We start from the raw sequence: 24,002 nt of genomic DNA on the forward strand, positions 1-24,002 counted from the left end.
TTTTCTGATGACGTTAGTGTCAGTTTCGGGGGATGACGCCATTCGATTGACAGTATGAGCAACTAAATGTTTTCGCCTTAAAATAGTGCATAAATCTGCATAAAATTCTTACTCACTATATCTACTCTAGTTACGTCCAACGCAATTAACCTCTTGTACGCGCATGCAACTCGATCCGGACGACTGCACATGTGTACGCAACAGTATGCTCACAATTTTCGCGTTCAACTGGGCACGCGGCATCCATCAACGCGTAAAGAAAGCCATTAACCCCATTCTTGCATTAGACGGGATGCTGGATGCCTCGCAAGCCTCTCCTACCAGCGAGCGTGCATTGACACCCTCAGTGTAGCGCATATCCCGCGCTCCTGAACGAAGCTCACACCACCCGCCATACAGAACAGGAACATGATTCTTTTTTCAATAATGAAAAAGACTAACGACAAAGGAGCAGAGCTACAGAGTAAGAAGCAAACATAGCGTTTTGACTCCAACATGTGGCTCACACACTTATTGCCTCAGCCGTAATCAGATATTTCTTTTTTTTTTTTTGTAACGTTCCCTCCGCAACTGTGTGTGAGAGATGGCGACCTGGTGTTACGGACGGTGAACTCACCTCAACTGCTTCAGGCTTGAAGAGCACGACGACTGGCTGGAAGCCCAAGTAGGTCTTGAACACCCGCTCCCGCTCGAAGAAGTACGTCAGGCCCACGAGTAAGCTGAACAGCCCTGTCGCAGAAAGAGGAACACCGGACAGTCCTTGTAAGCATTTGTAGCAACGCTCATTTCACCCACACCTTTAGTACGGATCTAAACATTGGCCCCTGGATTTTATCAGAACCCAAAATACTTTGTTCGTGTACATAAGTGCTATCGGCGTCGCAGGGCTATCTAGCCAACATAAAATAGCAGTGTTTGTTATTTTGATTTTTGAGTCTTAGGAACAAGGCAAACGTTCAAATAAATATTGTAAGTGTTTGAATGAGACTGCTACATAATTAAGTGTTGGCAGAGTGCTACTGACTTGTGAAAGCAGAATAAAATTAAGCAGAACTGCAAAGATACCCCAGGCAACGACGTTTTCATCCTTTTTGTTAATGTTTAAACTACAATTTTGTGTTCTGAGGTGATGTAGTTAAAAAGCACAACGACAAATTGTGACACATAAAATGATATGTCTAGAGCATATATCTCATATCTGATATAGGTGGCACTATTATGTATTTACTGGCTAACCAAATATAGACCAAAAAACTAAGCGGTCATTTAGCTTGGCCAAGCACGATCATACATGCAGAAGCCAAATTTAGCAGTCGCTTGGCTAAATTTTGCTTCGTTTAGCATTGCTTTGCCAAGTCTTGCTATGTTTATAGCTAGCTATTTAACCGGTGCTTTATGCTTTTATTAGGATGAAGGAGGACTAATTGAGCCTTTTAGTGCAATTTTGTCACGAGGAGATGAGGACGATGAGACGACGACATCCGGAGCCTAGCGTGAAAGACTGGCAGCTTAGCACGTGAAGAAACCAGCTACCAGAGAAGTATACCCCGTAAAAAAGGACTTGCCAATTACACCTTATGGTATACATTTCTTGCCTGTCCATAATCAAGGGCGTGTACCATACGACTTATTCACGTTGCTTTGCCTCCCCAGTGTATGGAAAACGAGAATGGCTGTGAAGCACGCGGACGTGGGTACTCGGTACTCGCTCCGCAAGGTAGTATTTCATTGAAAGTGTAAGCTACCTGAACGCCATCTATAATGCTCAAAGTGAGCAACCTCAATGAATGCCAGTTTTGACTGAGCTGGCTAACCTAAGCGCTTTTGACATTCTGTGAAGCCTTACTGCTTGCTAGCGCTCTTCGTGGTATTATACTTTGACACTTTTGCCCAACTGTATTTTTCATTGTTAACAGGAAATTAAGAAAAAATCAGAGAAGTGTATCACTTGTAAACGAACCCCCTAAGCAGGTGAGCACTCTTGATGACCTGGCTCACCCGAAGAAATTTTAATATAACCCTGTACTCTTTTGTGGCGCTGATGCGTTGCGCATAGGGATCTCTATTTGTATGGTGTTGTCTAAGCAGGCATTGCAGAAAAAAATAAAGATGGCACATTCGTATTACAGAGCTGTCATTGCAGCTGATTGTTTCGCCCCTGAATATGTTTAAAACCCGCTGGTTGCAAGCTTTTTTTTTTTCTTGCGTGCAGTTGTTCGAACAAGACTTCATAGCCACCTTGGCGAAATCCACGAATGGGGATAGTAATGCCTCTGCATTAAAAGTTGTTCCAATTCCTCGCTTGTAGGGTGGCGGGTGACGCAAGAGATATGGTTGTCGCCCTACGCGCGACGCCAGTTTCTGCTTCGTTAACGCCACATAAAACGATGGCACGAGAAACGGTGAATTGGCTACGCTTGATGTAAATCTGATTTTCTGCAAGCTATGTCTGAAATTCTGAAACGTTTTGACACCTGCTTTGGGGGTCGAGCCATGTCGGCATTGAGCCATTCTGTATTCCGCGCAGCAGACAGCCCTCATATAGTTTTTAATGCAGAAATGCATTCCACTGCTACATTTCCGTTTTCGTTTGTCTCTCCGTCCGTCCAGACCACGAAGAAATGACTGTCAACTGGGCCATGTGACTACAGGAACAGATGAAAAATATATTGATCAACTTCAAATTTCTTAGGGAGGTGCCTCGTACCAAAAGAAGCGATTCTGCAGTAAAGAAAATTTCATTCAATTGGAATGCGGTTTCATTTAGAAGACGTGGGAATTGATCCAAGGAACAAGTGGAATGCGAGACAAACACGCTACCCAAAGATCATGAAGAGTTTTCGTTTCCAACGAGGTATTTATTCACTAAAACAATGTATTATTTACATGAACTATGTAAACGTTATTAGATAGATAGCGTCAGGCCAACGCGATGAACAATATGAGGCACCAAGTCGACAAAGCTCGAGACATGAAGTAGTGCAGAGCACATCACTAAGAGTTTTCCTTTCCAACGAGGTATTTATTCACTAAAACAATGTATTATTTACATGAACTATGTAAACGTTATTAGATAGATAGCGTCAGACCAACGCGATGAACAATATGAGATACCAAGTCGACAAAGCTCGAGACATGAAATAGTGCAGAGCACATCACTAAGAGTGAGTGCAACTCTTATTCATACTTTGCCTGTACATAAATTCTCTTAAATTACCAATCATCCAACTAAAGTGCTGTTTTTGCAGAAACAATAGATTCACAATGTCGGTCCATCATGCATGTTTTACAGAGACTGTGGAACCCAATTAAAAAGAACATGTCTAAATGCTTATCAACAAGTGGAAATGCAGAGAGATATCGTAGAGAATGTGGTGTCAAATTGAGTCTTTTTTTTTTCAATGTCCGTTACATAATATCCTAGAACAGTATTGAATCTTTGCAATCGATTAAATAATCTCAGTGGTTCCTGAAGACTCACAAAGGCGGCAACTCACCGTGTATACAGAACGGCCCTTTTTTCCTAACCGCGTTTCAACGGGCAAAGTCTCACTATGTAGCTATAAAAGAAAGTCTTCGTAAATGACGATAGAGGCATTTTTCGTACTCTTTGGAGCACATCATGCCCCGGTAAACCAAAATACAAAGAACGGTACATGGGTGCGAGGAAGAATATGAAAATTAAATCCTTAGTCTGAAGTTTAGGCGAATCCCCCAAGGTGTAGAATTGGCAATAAGGGAGTGACCACTCACTGGCATCGACCTAAGCGCATCTGTATGGATACCCCAGACCATGACGACATTTTTCTCAACTACAAAGTTTTTGAGAAAGCTGTACAGCTTTCCTTTGTGGCCGTGTGGCTCCGCTTAACTGGATGTGGTTACTCCCTTATTGCAAATTATACCCCACCTTGAAGGATTCCCGAAAAACTTTCGACCAACACCTTTCCCACTTCCAGTTATTCATCAATTCGCTCTCACCCTATCATCCGCTAGCCTTCGTAGTTATCTCAGTTGGTAAAGCGACTTCCTCGGAAAGGTGGGGTCCCGGGTTCGAACCCAAGGCCAGGATGAATTTTTCTGTAACGGTGAAGTTTCTGAGAAAGCAGTTTACATTTCCATTGTAGCCGTATATATATTTGATGCTTAGGTAGATACCAGTGGTTTTTCAACGCCTTAGTGCGCATTAAATCCTTGCGCAAACACTTCCTCGGCACTGAAAACAGGAACTCTGAGGAGAAACGAACAAGTAGAAATCGAACAGTCAAAGGCACCTCCTGCATTATACCCCACAAAGAGGGACAATCAGGAACGTTAGAATACACGATTAGATTCGGTAAAACCTGAACTAAATTTACTTCTCAAAATGTGCGTACTACTGGGTGGGAAGTGTCAAGGAAATGCATGAAACGCGAAACTATCTGTCAGACATAGATAGACCAAGGCCACGAACTCTTACAGGCCGGGAAAGGTTATCCCGCCTTATCTATTGAAAAGACGAATCCCACACAAATGTCGCGAGCACTGTGTGGAAACGCTCAATATAAAATCTTGCCCAGTGAATTATTTCCGGGAGCATAATAAATTTGAGTGGCTAAAAGCAGATAACAGGTGGCCGCCCTACCAAAACTAGAGAGACCATGGAGGACAAAAGACTGATTGTAGCGTTGAAAACTTGGCACATGGTCTTTCCAGTCATGCGCTCTATGCTTATAGTCACTCAAAGGGACTCCAAGGTACTTGATTGGCCTAGATGTCCATGCAACACCAGCATATTCAGCAAGTGTCGATCCGCACATACCAAACCAGATACCGCAACTGTTGGAACGATTCATCTGAGCATCAAAGTTCTCATTAAAACAAATAACCTCATCAATGCTTGACTTGTGAGCGCAGGAGAACGCAAGGTCATCTGTGCCAGCTACAATACCTTCCGTTTGGGGCGCATAATACAAAAACCATTGACTGCTCTGCTGTTTGTAACACTTACGCAAAATGGCTCCAAGTTAGAGCAAATAATGGGAACAGTGGGCTCCATTGTTAAATGAAGCACTGTATGAGGACAGTATGAGGTCATGAAGGTTTGTTGGCTACAGCTGAATAAACTTGTACCTAATGAATGCGCGATGCTGGCAAAAGAGTCCCGATAACGCTATCGCATTTGTCTTCATCAAATACTTATTTAAAGAAGCACGACACGATAGATAAACCTTACCATTTAATGTATGCACAATATCTCCGCGAGATGACCAAAAATGGACACCTTGGAAAATTCCTTTTTGTAATTATTTTTTAAACGAGCAAGGTGTCTTTCTTTACAATCTGTTTTTTGTTGCGCTTGAGCATGCGTTCGTAGCATCCGTGGCAAACACCCACTCCAGATCTCTTAAGGCTCACTATATTCTCGAAAGCATCCCTAATGGAGTAAGGTTGAAAGTTGGGCGAGTTGAATCTGGTTCATTTTGAAGGTAGCGCGAAAAACGAGGACCAAGAGTAGAAGGACACAACACGAGCGCTCGTGTTGTGTCCTTCTACTCTTGGTCCTCGTTTTTCGCGCTACCTTCAAAATGACCCCTAATGGACTTCCACGTGGTGCCAGTTCTAGCATTTTTCGTAGCACTATTGGACGCAATTGTTCTTTGGACAGCGCTTTCGGGATGTCATATCACTTCGCGCCCCATTTAGAATGCATCTGCTATTCAAGTAAGATGTAGTTTGCGGTAAAAACTTAAACCGAGGGCCATATATATCTCCAACTGCATGCCTTCAGATCAAGGTTTCATCATACTGTACCCAGATGTCCGGACCGACCGAATCGCGGGCTTGTTAGGTAGCGGCTCCAAAAACAAAGGATCACTTTTTTTTTGTGCGTGCGTTTGATGTGTGTGTGCGTGCGTGCGTGCGTGCGTGCGTGCGTGCGTGCGTGCGTGCGTGCGTGCGTGTGTGTGTGTGTGTGTGTGTGTGTGTGTGTGTGTGTGTGTGTGTGTGTGTGTGTGTGTGTGTGTGTGTGTGTGTGTGTGTGTGTGTGTGTGTGTGTGTGTGTGTGTGTGTGTGTGTGTGTGTGTGTGTGTGTGTGTGTGTGTGTGTGTGTGTGTGTGTGTGTGTGTGTGTGTGTGTGTGTGTGTGTGTGTGTGTGTGTGTGTGTGTGTGTGTGTGTGTGTGTGTGTGTGCGTGCGTGCGTGTGTGTGTGTGTGTGTGTGTGTGTGTGTGTGTGTGTGTGTGTGTGTGTGTGTGTGTGTGTGTGTGTGTGTGTGTGTGTGTGTGTGTGTGTGTGTGTGTGTGTGTGTGTGTGTGTGTGTGTGTGAACGTGCAGATTTTTGTTAATGACGTAAATAGACATTCTGTGTATGGAAATAGGAATCGTCCTTAAAAATACCCGAAAGTTAACACACATATCTTACTTAGAGTGTAGTTTGCTTGGTGTATGTTTTATTTTTTATGCCTGGTTGGTCTGCCGCGTAAACAACCGAAGAGCTCTCCGTTCCACACTGCCCCGCCGCGGTGGTGCAGTGGTTAGGGTGCTCAACTACTGTGCCCAAAGATGCAGGATCGAGTCCCGGCCACGGCGGCTGTTTTTTGATTGAGGCTAACAGCAAGGCTTCCGTGTGCTGCACGATGTGAGGGCACGTTAAAGAGCACCTGGTGGTCGAAATTTGCGGAACCCTTCACTACGGCGCCTCTCGTAGACTAAGTGGCCTCGGAACCTTAAACCCTATAAACCAACCGACCGACCGACCGACCGACCGACCGACCGACCGACCAACCAAAATATCTGTATTCCTGTGCCAACCGCTATAGCATCCCCTTTGTTTGCACCCGCTAGGCCTAGCTCACCTGATACGCATGAAACAAGTGAATAGCAAATTAAATAGGAAGGCATATGCTTGCGTAGAGACACTGATAACAGGCAACAATTGAATGTTGCCCCTGCTGCGTCATCGTTGCTGCCATATGTGAGTGCTTGCATTGTTTGATGGTATTTGCGTATGGGTGGGGGGAACGTTTGACAATACCTACGCATTTCTACTCGGGGTTAATGTAGGTGCAGTGATTGGGCCGCAGATCTTTTTAGAAAGGCCTGCGTCATGCGTGGCAGAGCAAACTAAGGCAAACAACTGCTTATCAAGGGAACTTGGTTGGTTTAAGCTCCCAAAGCAATCCGCCTTTTGCGCGAGGATGTGGCGCCACCATGCGGGAGCGGGCGGGAAACACATTGAGCGGCAGTGTAGCAGACGACGCGAAAGCGCACCATGCGAAATGGCCACGCCAACGCTGGTAGAAAGCGAAAGGTTCCCCCCTTTTTTGGCCTCGGAGCGGAAAGTTGTGACAGTGATTGCAGCATATCATGTTCACGCAGTGTGGGGGAAGGTAGAGCGTTTTCACAATCCACTCATAACGCATGTACGCATATACTATCTTCGTATTGTAAGAGCGTGTAGCGCGGGCCATGTTCGACGTGACAGAATGAGACGCTCTCAGCGTGCAGGTTTTCGGCAGACAGGAGAGCGTGGGGGCAGAGAGAAAGCGAGAGAGGGATCTCAAAGGGCAAAGCAGCCAGGGGTTTGTTGATGCTGCAGAGCTAAGTGGAATCGTCTCCTGTGACTTTGAGCGGCGCATATGCGCGGGGTGTCTTGAGTTACCGAGCACAATGCGGTCACCGCGGCGCCGGAATGGTGCAATGGACGTCGCTTCCTCCTCGCGTCATCTACAACCGTGCAGCTATAGGATTTCATCTACGAAGCTCGCCAGAGAGGCACATATACACACATTGAAAAGGGCATTGTCCCGGCCGGAATGCAGACCTGCAGGAAACGCGCTGCATTTTTCTGGCAATGGATGATTCAGAGCTGTAGCTGGTTTCTGGCCTCAGGAGTCAGGAGTCAGAACGGATGTGGTCGCAGTGGTGAAAAGGTTCTCGGTGCGCAGAGAATGGTCATTCTGTTGTGAAAGGATCTCCAACGTTCATTTCTGCCTCCGCCGCGATTTCTGCGGAATCAACAACTTGGTGACACATGTGAATCTCCTACATATAGGATGCGCATCTCGGTCAGGAACCAACCCTGTTCTACGTCCAGAGCGATCCACTCTGCAAGTGAACGAGCATGAACCCTCCAGGAGACTCATTTATTGTGCCGGGCGGTTTCCTTGCCGTTGCAAACGGTTGGACGTAGACGACGATTATCAAGCTCCCTAACGAAGTGCATCTGATTGCGTACACCAAAGGAACAAAATCCGGATGCTTTAGCGTGCACGAAGGCGAGCCTTTAATTAAAAAAAAAATACTGTGCGTTGTGCAAGAGTGTCAAGTGCATCATATGCTCCGAGCGGCAAAAACACAGATACTACAGGTATGCATGCATCTAAACGAAATATGCATGATGAAAAGTACCTACTGGAATTTTCACCCAGGCTGTAGCGCACCAGGGATAGCTGCAATGAGGATTTTTTCGGTGCGTGATTGCTTTAGTTGCGCCGGGGCCGGAAGGTGATGTATTTTGTCCTTTCTTTTCTTTATGTGCGAAAGGGCTAGGTAGCTTAGATATCACAGGCGGCTCTGTACGCTAGGCCGTAATATTTAGCATGTTTTATCGTGACTGCCTAACAAGAAAAAAAAAATACGGCGTTTTAATGCACTGCCGTTCGCAAGCCTCATGACCAGCTCAACCACTCGGCTCGCGAACGGCGGTGCATCTCAACAAACGCCCAATTTTTCTTTTCTTTTTAGTCAGGCGGCAGTCGCGATAAAACATGCTAAATATTACGGTCTAGCGCACACAGCCACCTGTGATATCTGCGCTACCCGGCCCCTTCGCACATAAAGAAAACAAACGACAAAATACATCGCCATCAGACGCGCCGAACAAATGCTCATTGCGGCTATCACTGCTGGGTTACAGGCTTGGTGCAAACTCCGGTAGATACTTTTCATTATGCACATTTCCTTTAGATGCATACATACCTGTAACGAAGTGTTTTTCGCACAGTCGAGAGTACGCAGTAGGTATAGCTAAGGTCGGCCATTCACATCTTGACGCTTGGTGGCCCTAATTGTAGCTTCACGTCGTTGTTGGCCGCGGCTCGGCGAAGGAAACCTGAAAAACCGCGTCTTGCATCTTGGCGCGCTTAGAGAGTGGCAACCGTACGCGGCAGATGTGGTTGGAATCGCTTTGCCAAGCCTGTGACGGCCACCGTGCCGCCCGGTGCCGCCAGCTCCTGTGCCCTGGCGGCGCCGAGAAACGCCGTCGACGCCGCTACGACTTCGCCCATGCGCAGAAAACTCGCGCAAAAGGCGGATTCAGGTTTTGATGGATGTCTTAGTGGAGGGCTCCGGAAATTTCGACCTCCTGGTGTTCTTTAACGTGCACTTGATCGCACAGTACACAGGCGCCTTGCAGTACACGGGCACGGCTGCTAAGAATGGAAGCTTGCCTATAATACTGTCACGTGTTCGCGACAATGCCGGAGGCAGCAAGCAAATAAGGAGACTGGAATTTCGCCCAAATAAACTCGTTATTGGGCTGACTTGCGTCCGCAAAAGAACTAAGCGAATCAGCGGTCGTGATAGCAGCAAGCGCGCTCAGCGGTCGTCGATCAGAGAATGCCCGTTGGTCTCGTCAGAGCTCAAAAAGTCGGCGCAGGAATGCCAAGATAAAGACGTAAAGTGTGACTAGCCGATCCCAGAGCATTGTGGAAACAACGCGAGTGACTGGAAGCATTCAAGATACATTTCGGTGCAACTCCCGCGGCAAATAAAACGATAAAGCCAACTCGACGACACAGAGCGTGAAGAAAAAAAAGAAAACAAGATTGTTCTGCGCCATAAAAGCAGTGATCAAAGTGTTCAGGCCGCGCGCCGACGGCTGTTGAAAGCCACAAATAAAGATCGGAATGATCTGCGGCAATGATGTCTGTGCGCACTACTTTCTCGATATACTGTACATTGAATAAGAAACTATAAGAGCTGATTTCGCACATATGGTTTGATTCTTATCATAGACGGTGATTGTTGGCATACCTTTCAAAGTCATTATCGCAGAATACAAACACAAATTATTTGGAAAATCATGTAAGCGAAGCTTGCTACAATCCCTGCGACCGCAACGAACCACTGCAGCTACCTCACGTAAAGCTGGACAAATCGCGTGCGGTCTGCTTCTGCCCCGCCTGATTTCCACAAGCCTGTCAAAGTTTTATATAAGGGAAACTAAGCCGTGACCATACCTACATTAAGACGTGCTAACTACTGATTTAACCCATTACCTTTATGTTTCTCGTCGTCACCCGCTTTAGGATATAGTCGAGTGTGGGGGGTAGCAGAAATTTGCTCGAACATTTGGAGGAGGTGGTTGAGAAGTGGTCCATATTGCACAGTATATTTTCTTTGTAATTTATTTTATATGCACACAATGGAGGATGTTCAGCGTGATTCTGCAATGGAAACGTTCTCCTTTAAAAAAAAATTAAGGGAGTCGCCGCCTTGATCGGCTGAAGCAGCAAACTGTGAACTACTGTGGCGGCTACAGTGGTTTTAAAAAGCCCCCGTTGCAATACTCGTCTCTGCGACGTGCAGTAATAGTTGACGAGCTGTGAGGTGTGGCATCTGCCGGTCATGGATGCCTTAGTCAGTGAGCTAATCTGCGTCTGGCAGCAAAGAGAACGAAGCCTGCTTCCTGCATAAAACACCAACGTTTTCGAGAACACGAAATGGGGTTCAGAGCACTGCTGCGGGGACATCCCGTCTGACGTATGTGTGCAAAGAAATTTTCTAGAAGAAAATAGTTGGAGAGAAGTAACTGACCCCCAAATGGGAGAATTTAATTGAAACACATAGGATAACTGATTCCATGTGAACTGTAAGAACCCGAGAGGCAAAGCAACCTCAGCACAAAGTCAGGCAAACGACGTTATTCCGGTCCAAAATGCACGGCACGACCATTAAAAAAAAGGGGGAAACAAAACGTCAGGGGAAGCTTAGAGATGAACGTACACTTACAAGACCCGTGCCACGTAAGCGCGCTGTGCTACATATCTGGCGGCCGATGTGACCTTCGGGTGACATCGACGGCATCAAACTACGACTGGCTCCTTGCTCCCCCATCAACTGCAATACGCTGTCCCAGTCAACACCTTGTCTCATTTTGACAGCAGTAGTCGACGCAACTGTGACCGTTTGCGCTTTAATGCCCAGGCTGATGAATGCGTCTCTTGCTTTTACGCTCAGGAGTACTGTGTTTGATGCCGGTGAGTTGGCCTGATTCAATTGCAGCAAACACTGGGAAAAGACCCTGGCGCAAAAAATTAACACACACAAAAGAGGGATACAAGGGGACAATGGACAGGCGCCAACTTCCAACTGTTTATTGCAGAAGACATGCGCATGCATTTATACCATTAGGCTACGCCCACATTAACAAAACGTGCATTGCCAAAGTCGTAGCTTATCACTGCGCACTACTTTTACAAAGAAAATCATACACAGCCGCATACAAATTCACTGACGTTTCACTGACGCACAAGGCTGCCTTTTTCTTTATATGAAAGGCTTCCGATAATAGGCTGCCTCTTTGTTTTTGCTCCTGCCTAGATTCATCGCCTCTTCTAGTCGAGGCTCGCACTTGAATAATTTCACATCCTGTTTTTACCTTAACACTCCAGCCTACTCAAAATAAGAGAAAAAAAGATTATTTAGCACGCTTTCTTTTCGTCCTTCGGTGTATGAAGTTTTCAGCTCGACCGGATATGAAAGTCACTTTCTAAGCTGTCCCTTTAGGAAAGGCGGGGGTGTGCTCTTCGTGGCATTAAAGGCCCTATAGCGCCAGACATAATGGGAGAATACACGCACACCGATCCTGATTTGGAAATCCTGATGGTCATTTCTCCGAAAAAATCTTGTCCGTCATTTACCGCACAGCAAATGGCAGTATACAGAACATTATTTTGTGGACAACTCTCTGGGGTGGGTAAATCGGAACGATTGCACTCTTTTATTCGGGTGACAATATTAACGTAATACACTGCATACCTCACAAGCGCAATGCGACGTCGTCACAATACTTGAAGCGAGCACCTCTCATATTACCATTTAAGTTCCCACCTGAATTCAAGATGATTCGGAAACATCACTCGATCTTTTCATAACTAATGCAGACATGGCAAAATATTATTCTGGCGTTATTGACGTCATCATCAGTGATTGCTTAACCAAATTTCACACGACATTAAACAATAACCCAGAAACAAGATAAAGCGATGCACGGCATAACATGTAAGGATAACAACTAATTCACTTTGGAAGGGTTTCGCAATAAGATATGTAAAAATTAGCTCGGGTGAAGTGTACAAAAAACCACACCTTGACACTGCTTACGACGCTTTTCTGTCATTACATAAGTTAGCTTGCAAGAAAATATTTTGCCGCAAAGCAATAATGAACAAACCGATAGGCAAACCTTGGATAACAGACTATTTCTAAAAGCTATAATTGGGAGAAAAAAAATTCCTATCCAAGTTTCATCCAAACAAAAGATCCTATAATCACATTCACAGATTTCAAGCTTTCAGAAACAAGGCGACTAGTTTTCTGAGACAAAATGAGAGAAATTGCCTTCACGACCTTGTTAATGCTGAAACAATGAAAAACGGTGACGCTGCATGACGAAGCATTAACTTGGTTCTTCGGAGCGGCTATCAAAATCCGAACCTAGAAGACTTGGCAATAAATAGTACGCCTACATCCGGCAAACTATTTACAAGTTCGCATCCCTCGCAGGGTCTGAAATACATGAAAGACGCCTCCCGTGACCGCGCATTTCTCAAAATAACTACTGGCTAACAAATTCACAGCAGGTTTCTCGCCTTCAACAACAGCAAATCATGCGTCACGGAGGGCTTGCAGACGTTCCGAGTAAAACACATCACAGACTTTATCAGTCCCGTCTTCGGTTTGGTTAGGCTAACAGTGTTTAACGTCCCAAATTGACACAGTTTATGAAGGACGCCGTAGGGGAGGGACTCCGAAATTTCGATAACATGGAGTTGTTTAACAGCACACGGGCGCCTTGCTTTTTTCCTCCATCGAAAAATGGCCACCGCGGCCGGGATTTGACCCTGCGTCCTTGGGTTCCGTACCGTAAGTATGAGCCACTACGGCGCGCCCAACCCCATCCTTGGGCACTAGTATAACCTGTCCTTTACACGTGGCCTATTGGCCTATTCTCCGAGTAATGCAGGTGGCAAAAGTGACCGTTCTTTTTAAGGTCGGTAATAGACATAAGCTAACAAATTACAGATCCATTTCTATACTTCAAGTTTTTTTCGAAGGGTTTTGAAGAACAAATCAACAGCGAAATGGCTGAATTTTGTGAGAAGCATGAAATATTAACGAAATTTGTTTTTCGGATTTAGAAAGAGTCTCTAAACTGAACAGGCACTTCTCACTCAAAAAGAACTCATTTTACGAGAGATCGAAAACAAATTACAATCGCTACGTATATTAATTGACTTCTCGAAGGCGTTTGACCGCGTAAATTATACCATGTTACTGAAAAAAGAAAAACTAGAATCTATGGTTTTCGAGGATCATTTCTTAGTTCATTGAACAGTTATCTGCAGTATCGGCAAAAATCAGTGTTGATAAACAATCGCGTGTCTGAAATTCGGCCAGCTAGCTGTTGGGCACCTCAGTGTCTCCTCGGCCGATTCCTGTTTGATATTTATATTAATGACATAACCAACACTTAAGATTCAACTGCATTTTGTAAAAGAACGGAACGCTGCAACAAACACAAAGGACCAGAAAAAAAGAAATACACGTACATCGCCAGTGCACTATGCTATGGTGCTACATTTGTTATCTAGGCTGATGATGCTGGCATATTATTTAGCTCTCCTACATCTGACGGGTTATTAGAGCGAGCGAACGACGCGCTGTCTAACATACATAAATAGAGTCTTGCAAATTCATTCATAACCGCCAGTAAAAAAAAAAATAAAATAAAAAAAATAAGCCGCGATCTTTAGAGCAGAAAATCAAAAGGTCTCTGTTACTGGTAACATCACGGTCCTAAGATCAATAATTGACATCGTTGAATCGTTCAAAAGACTCGGTGTTATAATCGAAGGACATTTCGAGATCCCGGAATTAGCATGTCGACATGATTACAAACAAAATCTCCAAGGTTTTCGGAACAATGCAAAACTGTGCGCCTTTTCTGCAGACCGGAATGAAATTAGCTATAACTCCCTCGTTCTTTCACACCTCAACTATCGTCATTTAGTGTGTGGCAAAACTATATTAGAACTTTGACAACAACAACAACAACAACAAAAAAAAAAAACGGCTAGAGTTCTCGGATGAATTTACTTGAAAGGAAGCAACCACGCATTCACCACGGCTTGAAGCTAGGGCCTTGGACGTTTGGTAGCGGGCACGCCACGCTACAAGGACAGCGTCGAACACGAAGTTTGCTGCATAAAGCCCACATATTTATCAAAAGTTGTAATGCTCAGAGTAAAACATGATTTTGTTGTACTCTTCTGCGAGCGACGTTGTTTGAAGTTGGAAGAAAAAAAATTACAACAGTTGAACGCTGCTGAACCAAATATTGAGCGAAAGCATTAGCTGCGGGTGACCGAGCGTTCTTCTTCTCTTTTTCTTCTTCCTCAGCCCACATATAAAGGCCCGCTTTAACCAAGCCGTATATGAACGTGTCTTAGTGGCCTATATGGGTAACGTGAATGCTAGGGTCCTAGCAGGCTGATTCTGACATAACCGTCCCATGTGAAACGAGAGAGCCAAGTTGGTAGCTCCGGCCAGCCCGTGTGTCTCGTGGGGTGTGACGTCGCAGTGTCACGTGGGTAAGACGTCACTGCGGCCGGGTCACGCGAAGGCTTGAAAGTGCGAGTAGTATCGCTTTAGCAATAAAATCTGAGGCAATGCCTCACTTTGAACGGTATACGACGAGATAGCGTTAATGACTCCCGTCTGGGTCTCCCTTTGCGGATCATCCTCATTCGCATACGTGCACTTAGCTACTTGCGTTAATCCCTAATCCCTTCATTTGTGCCTCTATTATCTCGCACATACTCCTTACCTTGCACAATCGTAAGCCAACATATTATGCGATAGGCCACCTGACATAGATACAGCGCCCTGCTTTAAGTAAGCCGAGAAGCGGCGTGTTTGACTCGAGATCCAATGGTAACTGATTGTTCGATTCCCATATCACTCTCCAATCTGGAAGGATATGCTCACGTTGGCAGCTTCTACCCGCTCGGCCAGTCTGGTGGTCTCGTGAACGTAACAAAATCACTGCCTGACCCCGTCGTTGGCCAGCTACCATCTGCCAGGGGCATGCTCCTGATATTTCGCTAAGAAAACCGACGCCGTCAAACCAACGCCGGATTTTCTGGACAACGAGATTTTAACGGTTTGGCTTTAATACAAAACGGTTAGAAAGGCAACTCTGGTCCTAAGTGTAGAGTCTGACCGCGTATCTATTTGACTCTCAGTATTTCGCAACCGCGAATCACTCTTGTCATCACTTAAGCGAGCATTTGTAATATTATAGTGCTTTCTTCAAAGTGCATGTAATGTTATATGGGACGATATATTCGGTCGTAGGGAGACTTGTATTCTTTGCATATATCTGCTGTTAAAACTTGGTGAAATTCGCCTGCGCAGGTGGTTTGTACACGAAGGCGGACATTACGTATATGAGCCTGATATAGTTCGACAGTTAGATAATTAATGGGTTCAAATTAGCTAATACACTTCTTATTCCTGATTTTGGTAGATAATAATATATTGCGAAATTGACGGCCGCCAACATGAATTACGAGCCCTGTTTTTAAATTTTCATAACAATGCGGTTCAAAATACTGAACGTCAATAATACGACTTCAAAAGCTCTTTTGTTGACTTTCCTGCATTACATGTTTATAAAATGGCGTCACCGGCGCCAATTTTGTCACCGGCGTGTGGACTCGATGTGCCGCACAACGACTTAAGATGTCCACAGAAACAAGTGTGACAGACACCGAGCCTTTCCCTTCCTGTTTATTAAAGCAAAAGCCTTTCTCGCGTCTGCGGAATTTGTCCGCGAGATGTGTCAGTGAGATTCCGCGAGTAACAGATACTGCTCCCTTCTTTTCCTGTAAACCAATTATAGAATGCCGGTGAACTTTGATGCGTTCAACGGAACGCAGTTTGTGTTCGACAAGGGGCACGCGCAATATACCGTGTGCAGCAGCAACGCTCGGGCTTTAGCATTTCTCCACTGCAGATTCTCCAGTGCTCTCGGAAGTTTCTTATGCGGCTAGGTAATTGCGTAGCTGTTCCTGCAATATATGTGTATGAGCACTCCTGTCGTGATCTCTTAACAAGGTGTCAATAGACATCATTACTGAGTTGTGGGGAAGCGATCATCGACCTCTCGTTTCTCCGGCCCTTGCACCGAGTACGTGCCGTTATCCGCTCCGTCGGCGGTTTCCAGCATGCTGGCTCTTAGCAGCCAGCCGCGGCCTTCCCTTTCTCCTATCGAGGCCGATTGAGGCCAAGCGCGGGGTAGTGTTACGCGACCGCGTGTGCGTCGCCCAGCGCGGCGGCTGGGTTGCACGGACGACCGTGACACGGACAAGTCCGAACCAGGTAACGGGGCTTTGTGCCGCCCAGCACGGTCATTCAAATGCGCCTGAGCGCGCCCGCGCGCCTCTTTACGCAACCGCCTCGAGCCGTCGCCGCTCGCGGCCCACACGGCTGACGTTCGGCGCCGCCGCCTGCTCGAAGTCCGTCCGGATGACGGCGCACAAGCCCTAACAGCTACGACCCGTTAACGCTGACCCGTCGAGAGTCTGCGTGACTGAACTCTTGGTTCCCAAGTTTCTTTTGGTTTTCATCCTTTGTTGCGTCGCAAATGGCGTCGTAGTAGCCGTAACTGTGAAGTTTGTCGCCTGAGCTTGGGCAAGGGGAGAGGAATGAGACATGAGCACAATGCTGGTTCCAAGCTTGTGTGTTCGGCTGCCAAACAACGAAACGAAAATTCACAACCTAGCTCAGCCCCATGCCGGCACCTACGAGCAGTCGGTCTCGAAACCAGTGGTGCACGACCAAACAATAATAAACACGACTGACTTCAGAGTGAAAGAGCTGCTCTTTGTTCGAAAAGTGGCTGCATACTGACGTAATGTTACAAGTGCAACAAAAATTGGTTAGCAACAAAATCGGGTTGAAATAGGGGATCATTCCATTGACTGACTGAAACACATTCTTTATTATAGCTCTTCATACGCACACTGGTCGAAGCATCTGTTTTTGGTATGTGGCCCCATTGCTGTCGCGGCAGCCGAGGCGATTCGGCCGTCGCCAACTGCCGAAAGGATAGTGCTCGGGCCTTCTGCGAAGAATTCTTCGATCCCAGAGCAGAGTGACAGCCGTGGTGGGAGGAGGAGGGAGGGGGGGGGGGGGGGAAGCAAAAGTATGTAGTGCAGGGCTATCGGCTAGAGATTCTCGAATATTTTGCTAGATGTTATTACTACACGTAAAGTAAGCTCCTACGGTGCCAGAAAATCAAAATTATGAGCGCATACTTTGGTAACAATTTGCAGGCAGTGACAGACTGAATTTGGCTCTCATAGATATTAAATAGCAGGCCTGCAACATTTCCTCCTCAATGTTTTATTTACAGCAGTCTGCGCGTCCTACATAAAGAAAAGGAGACACGAAGGTACCATTTTGCCTTCGACCTTCGATCCAACTTGCAGGTGGGAGGCACATTTCCCTTCCATTGCTCATGACACGCCTTAACTTCCCGCAGCCTAGATTAGGTTGGTGCGATTGGCTTCTAATACTCGCTGCATGGGCTTTAGTGGACATAGAGCAAGCCACTCAGGTCCCTTTTTCTTGACGTTCAAAAATCACTGTGTCGAGACTCAAGCTGTCTATATATGCCGCCTCAAAATGTTTTGCAAGGAGGATTATCCACAGCTTGCACCTTCAATTTTGTTTACGTCTTTCTCACAACCTATCTGGCACTCTTTCTATTCTCTTTTTTCCTTCTTGAAAACAGGCACCCTCTTCTTATTTGTTTGCCTGGCAGCGTCACGAATTGCTTGGACGTTACTGGTTGCCAATTTTTTTTCGTACCCGTCTACATCCACTACAGAAATGCGACGAAAAAAGATCAGAATAGCCCGCGTCGAAGCATATATTCTCGTTCAAGATGACCAGCGCCGCCTTGAGGTCCTAGTTAACCTCCCATCGACTGGCTGGAAATGGACCGTAGTGATGGGAACTGGGAACTGATCTTGTAGTTGTCTTTCTTTATATTAAAAACTTATTCGTTATAACGGTGTGCTGTACTTGAACTGGCTCAATTAAGCTTAACTGGAATGTTTGTCCCAATCAACGCACTTCTAACACGCGAAAAATTTCGCATAGTTTCGGTATCATGACTTGGCTCATTCTGACGAAAAACTCTTCGTGCAGGCAGAAGTGACAGCTCACTGAGGTCTATTTTCAATAAATGGTTTCAGCTGAGTGCGCCAGTGCTTGTTTATTCCCCAAAAGTTAAACGTTCCGCTTGGTAATAACTTCTCGTGATTAGTCTAGGCCGAAAAGTTTTCAAATGATTTGTAGTGTTTTTATGAGTATACGTTTTGTACTTTCATATGGACGCCAAACAAGATTAAGAGCTGCATATTAATTGCGACTTGTATCGCCCTTTCCTGCCCCCTTGAGGGCTTCTTATCTTCTTTTTTTACCAGTGCACCACAATAGTTCGCTTCTGTGACTCTGCACAGTCTGGTATTAGGGGCATATTCTGCTGTGCTGCTGCTACGTACTGCGACCAGTGCTTACTGAACGAGCAAGCACACTGAGCTATATAATAAGCAAGTCAAAGTTACAGTGGAAGCGCTTGGTGGATTTTCACAGCTTCATAATGCGGGATTCGCAGAGTCACATTTATTTTAAAGTGCGTATTCTGCATGGCGTTGATGCTTAACAGGACTAGTCTCAACAGGGTGCGCCCTGTGCTTTCCTAGAACTTCAGTTTGTACCTTTTATTTGTGACAATCATGTGCCAAGAACGCGCGGAACCAACAAGCTCGACAGCGCGTTTAATATTAAGCGCCTTATTTTGATAGCGAAGACAGCTAGTGTTACGTCGATATTCATACGCAGTAATGCGCCGAAGTAATTATGCGCTAAACATCATCTTGGCGGGGTCATCAAATCTTTGAAGAGAAGAATGGCGACGGAGGCAAGACCGTACAGAAGGTAGAACAGACGGGCGCTTCTTCTCAGCGTCTCAGTTTTTTGGTTTCTGCTGCCGCTTTTGTCTTCTGCAGTGAGAAGCCCAGAAACGTTTACTGCCCAACTACCGAGTAGTTTTTGGAGCAGCTTATTTCTCACGTGCACCTCTACTTAAGGCCAGAATAGAACGTGATGAAGAACTTGGGTAGGCATCTTGAAAAAGAGCCGAACAAGGGTTGAGGTGTAGCCTCAGTTCGCAAGCCGTCCCCTTTTCGAAACGTTGACTTGGCTTGCGAACAGGCCAAGAGAAGACCAACCCCATCGTCGAACCGTTCGCTTGGCTTACGTACTGAGGCTCCCCCTCAACCCTTGTTCGGTTCCCTTTCCTACTCAAGGGCAGTTGCTTTCGTGCGTCCATTGCGTCGAACGAATGCGGATCGACAAGTAGCGTGCCCGGATATGCCTGCGAAGCACTTCGTGGCCGCTTGGAAAAAGGAGACCTCGCCCACTTCTAAACTTTGCCGCGATCCACTGGCCTGGCGCGTACTTCGCGAAAGGGTCAGGTGGGAGAAAGTGAAGAAACGGCGGGAGGTGGGGGGTAGCAGACGTGACGGGTCTCACGCATGCGGCAGCTCTTCTCGGGCACGCGGAAGGAAGCTGCTGCCGACCCAGGTGGAAATGGGAGGCGGAAGGAAGCCACGCTGGCGGATGCGCGAGACCGTGAATGCCGGGAGGCGCCCCCCTGCCCCCCGCACGCGGTGCTGCGCGACGTCGGCCGCCAGAGAGCGCGTGTCGCTGCTGCTGCCTAGCCGCCGCAGCCGCCGACGGGCGAGATGCGACTCCGAAGAGGCTTGCATGGAAAAGGCCCATTCGAGTAAGGTAGCAGGGGCAGCAAGAAGCGTCACGTTATGCTACATGCGCTGCTTGCAAAGAGATTCATTGGCAGGATATATATATATATATATACAGAAGGAAATGTTCTGGGGATGTAAGAATAAAAGAAACAGCAGGCCACAGGCATGGGTACAGGCATAGGTAGAAATAGGGAATCAGACAGAACAAGCTACGGGGGAGAACTGTTTCGGAGTTTTTTGGAAAAAAAGTATACACATATTTGCAATCTTTTTTTTTCTTCTTTTTTTGCACCCTCTACCTGCTTCTAATATGTGCGCAGTTGTCGTGCACAGCACTGCCATGAGTATGGCTGGGAATAAGCAAATACTGTACGGCCTTGCCTCCGTTGCCATTGTTCTTTTCAAAGATTCGATGACTCCGCCAACATTGCTCAAATGCTCAATGTTCGCCTTCGTTTTTCAGTAAATTCATTGCGGCGCTGACTACTTATCCGCTCAGATTGCGGTAGTAAAATCTTGCCCAGCCAAAAGCCTGCAATAAATGGGACGTCTGACAATGGCCGCTAACTAAGCCCCTTTGTTACGAACAGTCTTTTTCTGGGATGCAGCACACAGTTTTGCCCATGTTAAAATTACTTTTGTGGGCCAGGCACCCAAGAATGAAGCAATAGTAACGAAATAAGTAAATGCATTATATTCGAAAAAAAAAATGAAAGTCGAAGCTATTAATATCGATAAAGTAGGTCATTCCAGGCGTAAGAGGCACCCGCTTGGCCTTGCATACTTGAAATATTACACAATGTCCTCCCTGCAATGTCTATATGCTTTCTGGTACCTGCCTGTGGCGTGTTTTCGTTGCTTACATCACCATTTCTTCACAATTAGTGATTAATTGTGCGGTTCTGTGATGCTTTCCACTCTGTAAGAGCTGTATGCACATAAATATAGATGAATTTGGCAATTATCAATTGCGACCAACGCTCGGACGCTTGGAAGGCGTATTAAGCAGTCAGCAGGTGTAATATTGTTTTCTCGCATAGTACACTTGAATCTGTAGCTCATTCCACTCTTACAGTTTCTTTCACACGAGAAAGCATTGTCCAGCCATCTTCAGTCACGCTTGGGAGTTGTAGTTTTTTTTCTTTCCTGCGTAGCTTGTCCACAACTGGCAGTGTCGAAAACAAACCCCAGAAAAATAAGGTTATACCAATGAACGCGACGCGGCGTACGTCATGGCTCAACTGTGTATATCAAAGACAATGGCCATTGCATTTCCGAACGCAGCTGCTGTTCGAGGAACGCAGTAGTTGTGTTGTGTTGTGGAATTTTCGGTTGGGTGCAGTTTCCCACACTACCTTAAGGAACATCGTGACTGCGTTCATTTGCTGTCGTATACCCAAGGCAACCAGCCCTCCGTACATGGATCGTCCTCTCCGCTTGTTAGACCCAAAGAGGGGCTCATGGGTGCAATTTGTACAGGTCCTTCCGGAATAGGCGGGAGCAAATGCCTGTCAGCGGAGCCACTTAAATGTTTTCGCGTAGCTATTGTGCGCAGCTGTAAGGCTCGTAGCCTTAAAAAAAAAAAAAAAAAAAAAACGGTTGCCATCGTCTCAATGGATATGTTGCGTATTCTAACTCGGTTTTTCACGCATATCTACAGGCAGTGAAATTCAGTGGCACTGCTCAGAATTAGAAGGTATCTTGCTGATCACATTGCAGCTACCAAAATAAAACAGCTGTCTTATGCATTAGGCTCGGAAAAACGGCTCGCAGATAGCAGCTAGTGCGGGGAGACTTGGGGCCAATTCGGAATAAGGTGGGTCAAACTTTTTTATATAGGAAGTACTCAAGTGACGTCATGGGCGCCATTTTGTGGTGCATAGCATAGATTCTGTAATGCGAGACGAAGCAGGCGGTGATGAGGCAATCAGATATGCTTGCAACCTTTCGCTGAGCTACCTGGGCCACAACATGGCGGAAACTATGACGTAGGTGCATACTCCCTATATGAAGAAAAAAAAAAACCTTGCCATATTTTGAAACCTTCTGATAGGGCGTTTCTTTAGCTTTAAGAAAATATACTGCACTTGGGTATTCTGAACACTAAACAAATGTCCTAGCAGAAGGTTGCAAAATATGGCAATGGTTTTTTCTTTTCTGCGCTTGGGTGTTACCGGTTACATTGAGCGGAAATGCGAGAGTCTTTAAAAGCTTTGTCGAGCTTCATTTTTCTCAAAACACCATTTTTGAGTGTTTATCTCCCATTTTCTCAGAAACTATAAAACGCAGGCAAATGAAATTTTCCAAAGACTTCAATCAAAGCCTTTTACATCAGCGTGACTGAAATGTATAGCCTAAGGAAATTTATATTTCTATGGCAAAAATATGATTCGCTGGTGAGAGTGAAAATACACAATAAATCATTTTTTTCTTCTTTTGCTTGAAGCGAATAACTCTAATCGTGGTTGTGCAATAAAATAATTTCTATGCTTATACAAAATTTCAGGACTCTGCATCCAGAAGTACTTTAGGAACATAAGTGCAACATAATAGAAATATTATCAATAGCATGCATAATTAAATTCAGTTTCGAGCTGTAATACTAGCTTCGGAAGACTATGCGCAAATTTCATAGCCAAAATTATGACTATCCTGTAGCCAATTAACTGAAGCCGGCCATTTTCAAAGTCTCAGCTTCGTAATTGGTATACAACTTAAATAGGGAACATTATATAACATCAGAAACGATGTCGAGGGAACATGGGCGACAAGCGAACCGGGTAATCGACTGTAACGAGTGATTTCCGGGGGGCAAACCCCAAGACTAACAAGATAAATGCTTTGTTTTATCACAGTTTACTTTAACAAAACTTGGTCGTGATGACACGAGTCATAGAAAAAAAAAATGTTTCAATCATTAAATGCATTATCTTGCTACAAAGAATTTCCCTATTACAGTGTCTAATTGTATGCGTAGTGACTTCTGTTTGTGATAAAGCATGCGTGAGTCTTCGTCATGCACAACAGGATGCATTGCGTGTATTCTTGGAAGGTGACGACGATATTCTTATTCCTTTTTCAGCTTTAGGCCAATAGGATAACTCGACAGACGTCACCGTTCGACGTTTCTTTACTGAACGTCTCCACGAACTTATATGCATTGCAAAAGGGGAAGATTTGTTCAGAAAGCTTCGGAGAAGACAGTTACCGAGTAGAACAGCGCGGGCTCGCAAGTCGCAAGTACATACCTTTGAACAGAGTAAGCTGGTAAGGCGACACGCTAGTCCACCCATTGTTTGTCTTCGCACAGACAAAAGGGAAACATTCAAGAGAACTGCCAGGGGGAAAAGTTCTACGTTGTGACTAACGCTATTTCATTGACAAAGACGGAAGGCACAGACTCGGTGACGCATGAAGTAGAACAAACACCAGCTTACTCGGCTATTGGCCGTGGTGTCGAAAAAATCATGGGAACTGTGAAAAATACTCGGATCAGAAGAGATGAAGGTGGCAGACGACTTGTTGAAGAGTACGCGCTAAAGAAATGGACACACTGGTGTGTGAAATGGGCCACTATTTTTGTGACCTCATAGAATTCAGTGATTGCCCACTATAGCATAAAAAAAAATATATTGAAAGGTTCGCCGATCTGATTCCAGGCAAATAGCTATAACAGAAAGAATGAGGACGTGATCTTGAAGTGGTTCAGTGGGTTCAGAACACAGAATCCTTTTAAGGAACAAATCAGCCGTAAAACGTGCAGCATGCCCAAATTATTCAGTATTTCAAAATTATTGCAAGTTCGGATGAATGTTTATGGACTCTGTTAAATTAAAAAAAACAAAACGCCTTCGAACTTTGTCACGGTATCTCTCGTATAGCAAATAAACGTATAA

The 24,002-nt window shown here is 45.5% G+C and overlaps 1 protein-coding gene across 1 annotated transcript in view; it reads right to left on the reverse strand.

Annotated features, from left to right (window-relative positions):
- LOC146202351 (cytochrome P450 4V2-like) overlaps positions 1–24,002 on the reverse strand; it is an 89,645-nt gene that overhangs the window by 45,832 nt on the left and 19,811 nt on the right. The window contains exon 2 of the mRNA XM_084584475.1: positions 617–729. Within this exon, the coding sequence (XP_084440601.1) occupies positions 617–729 (113 nt within the window). The remainder of the gene's footprint in view (positions 1–616; positions 730–24,002) is intronic.

Source organism: Amblyomma maculatum, chromosome 1, assembly GCF_055883805.1.
Source record: "Amblyomma maculatum isolate TAMU_Amacu chromosome 1, ASM5588380v1, whole genome shotgun sequence".
NCBI classification, from domain to species: Eukaryota; Metazoa; Arthropoda; class Arachnida; order Ixodida; family Ixodidae; genus Amblyomma; species Amblyomma maculatum.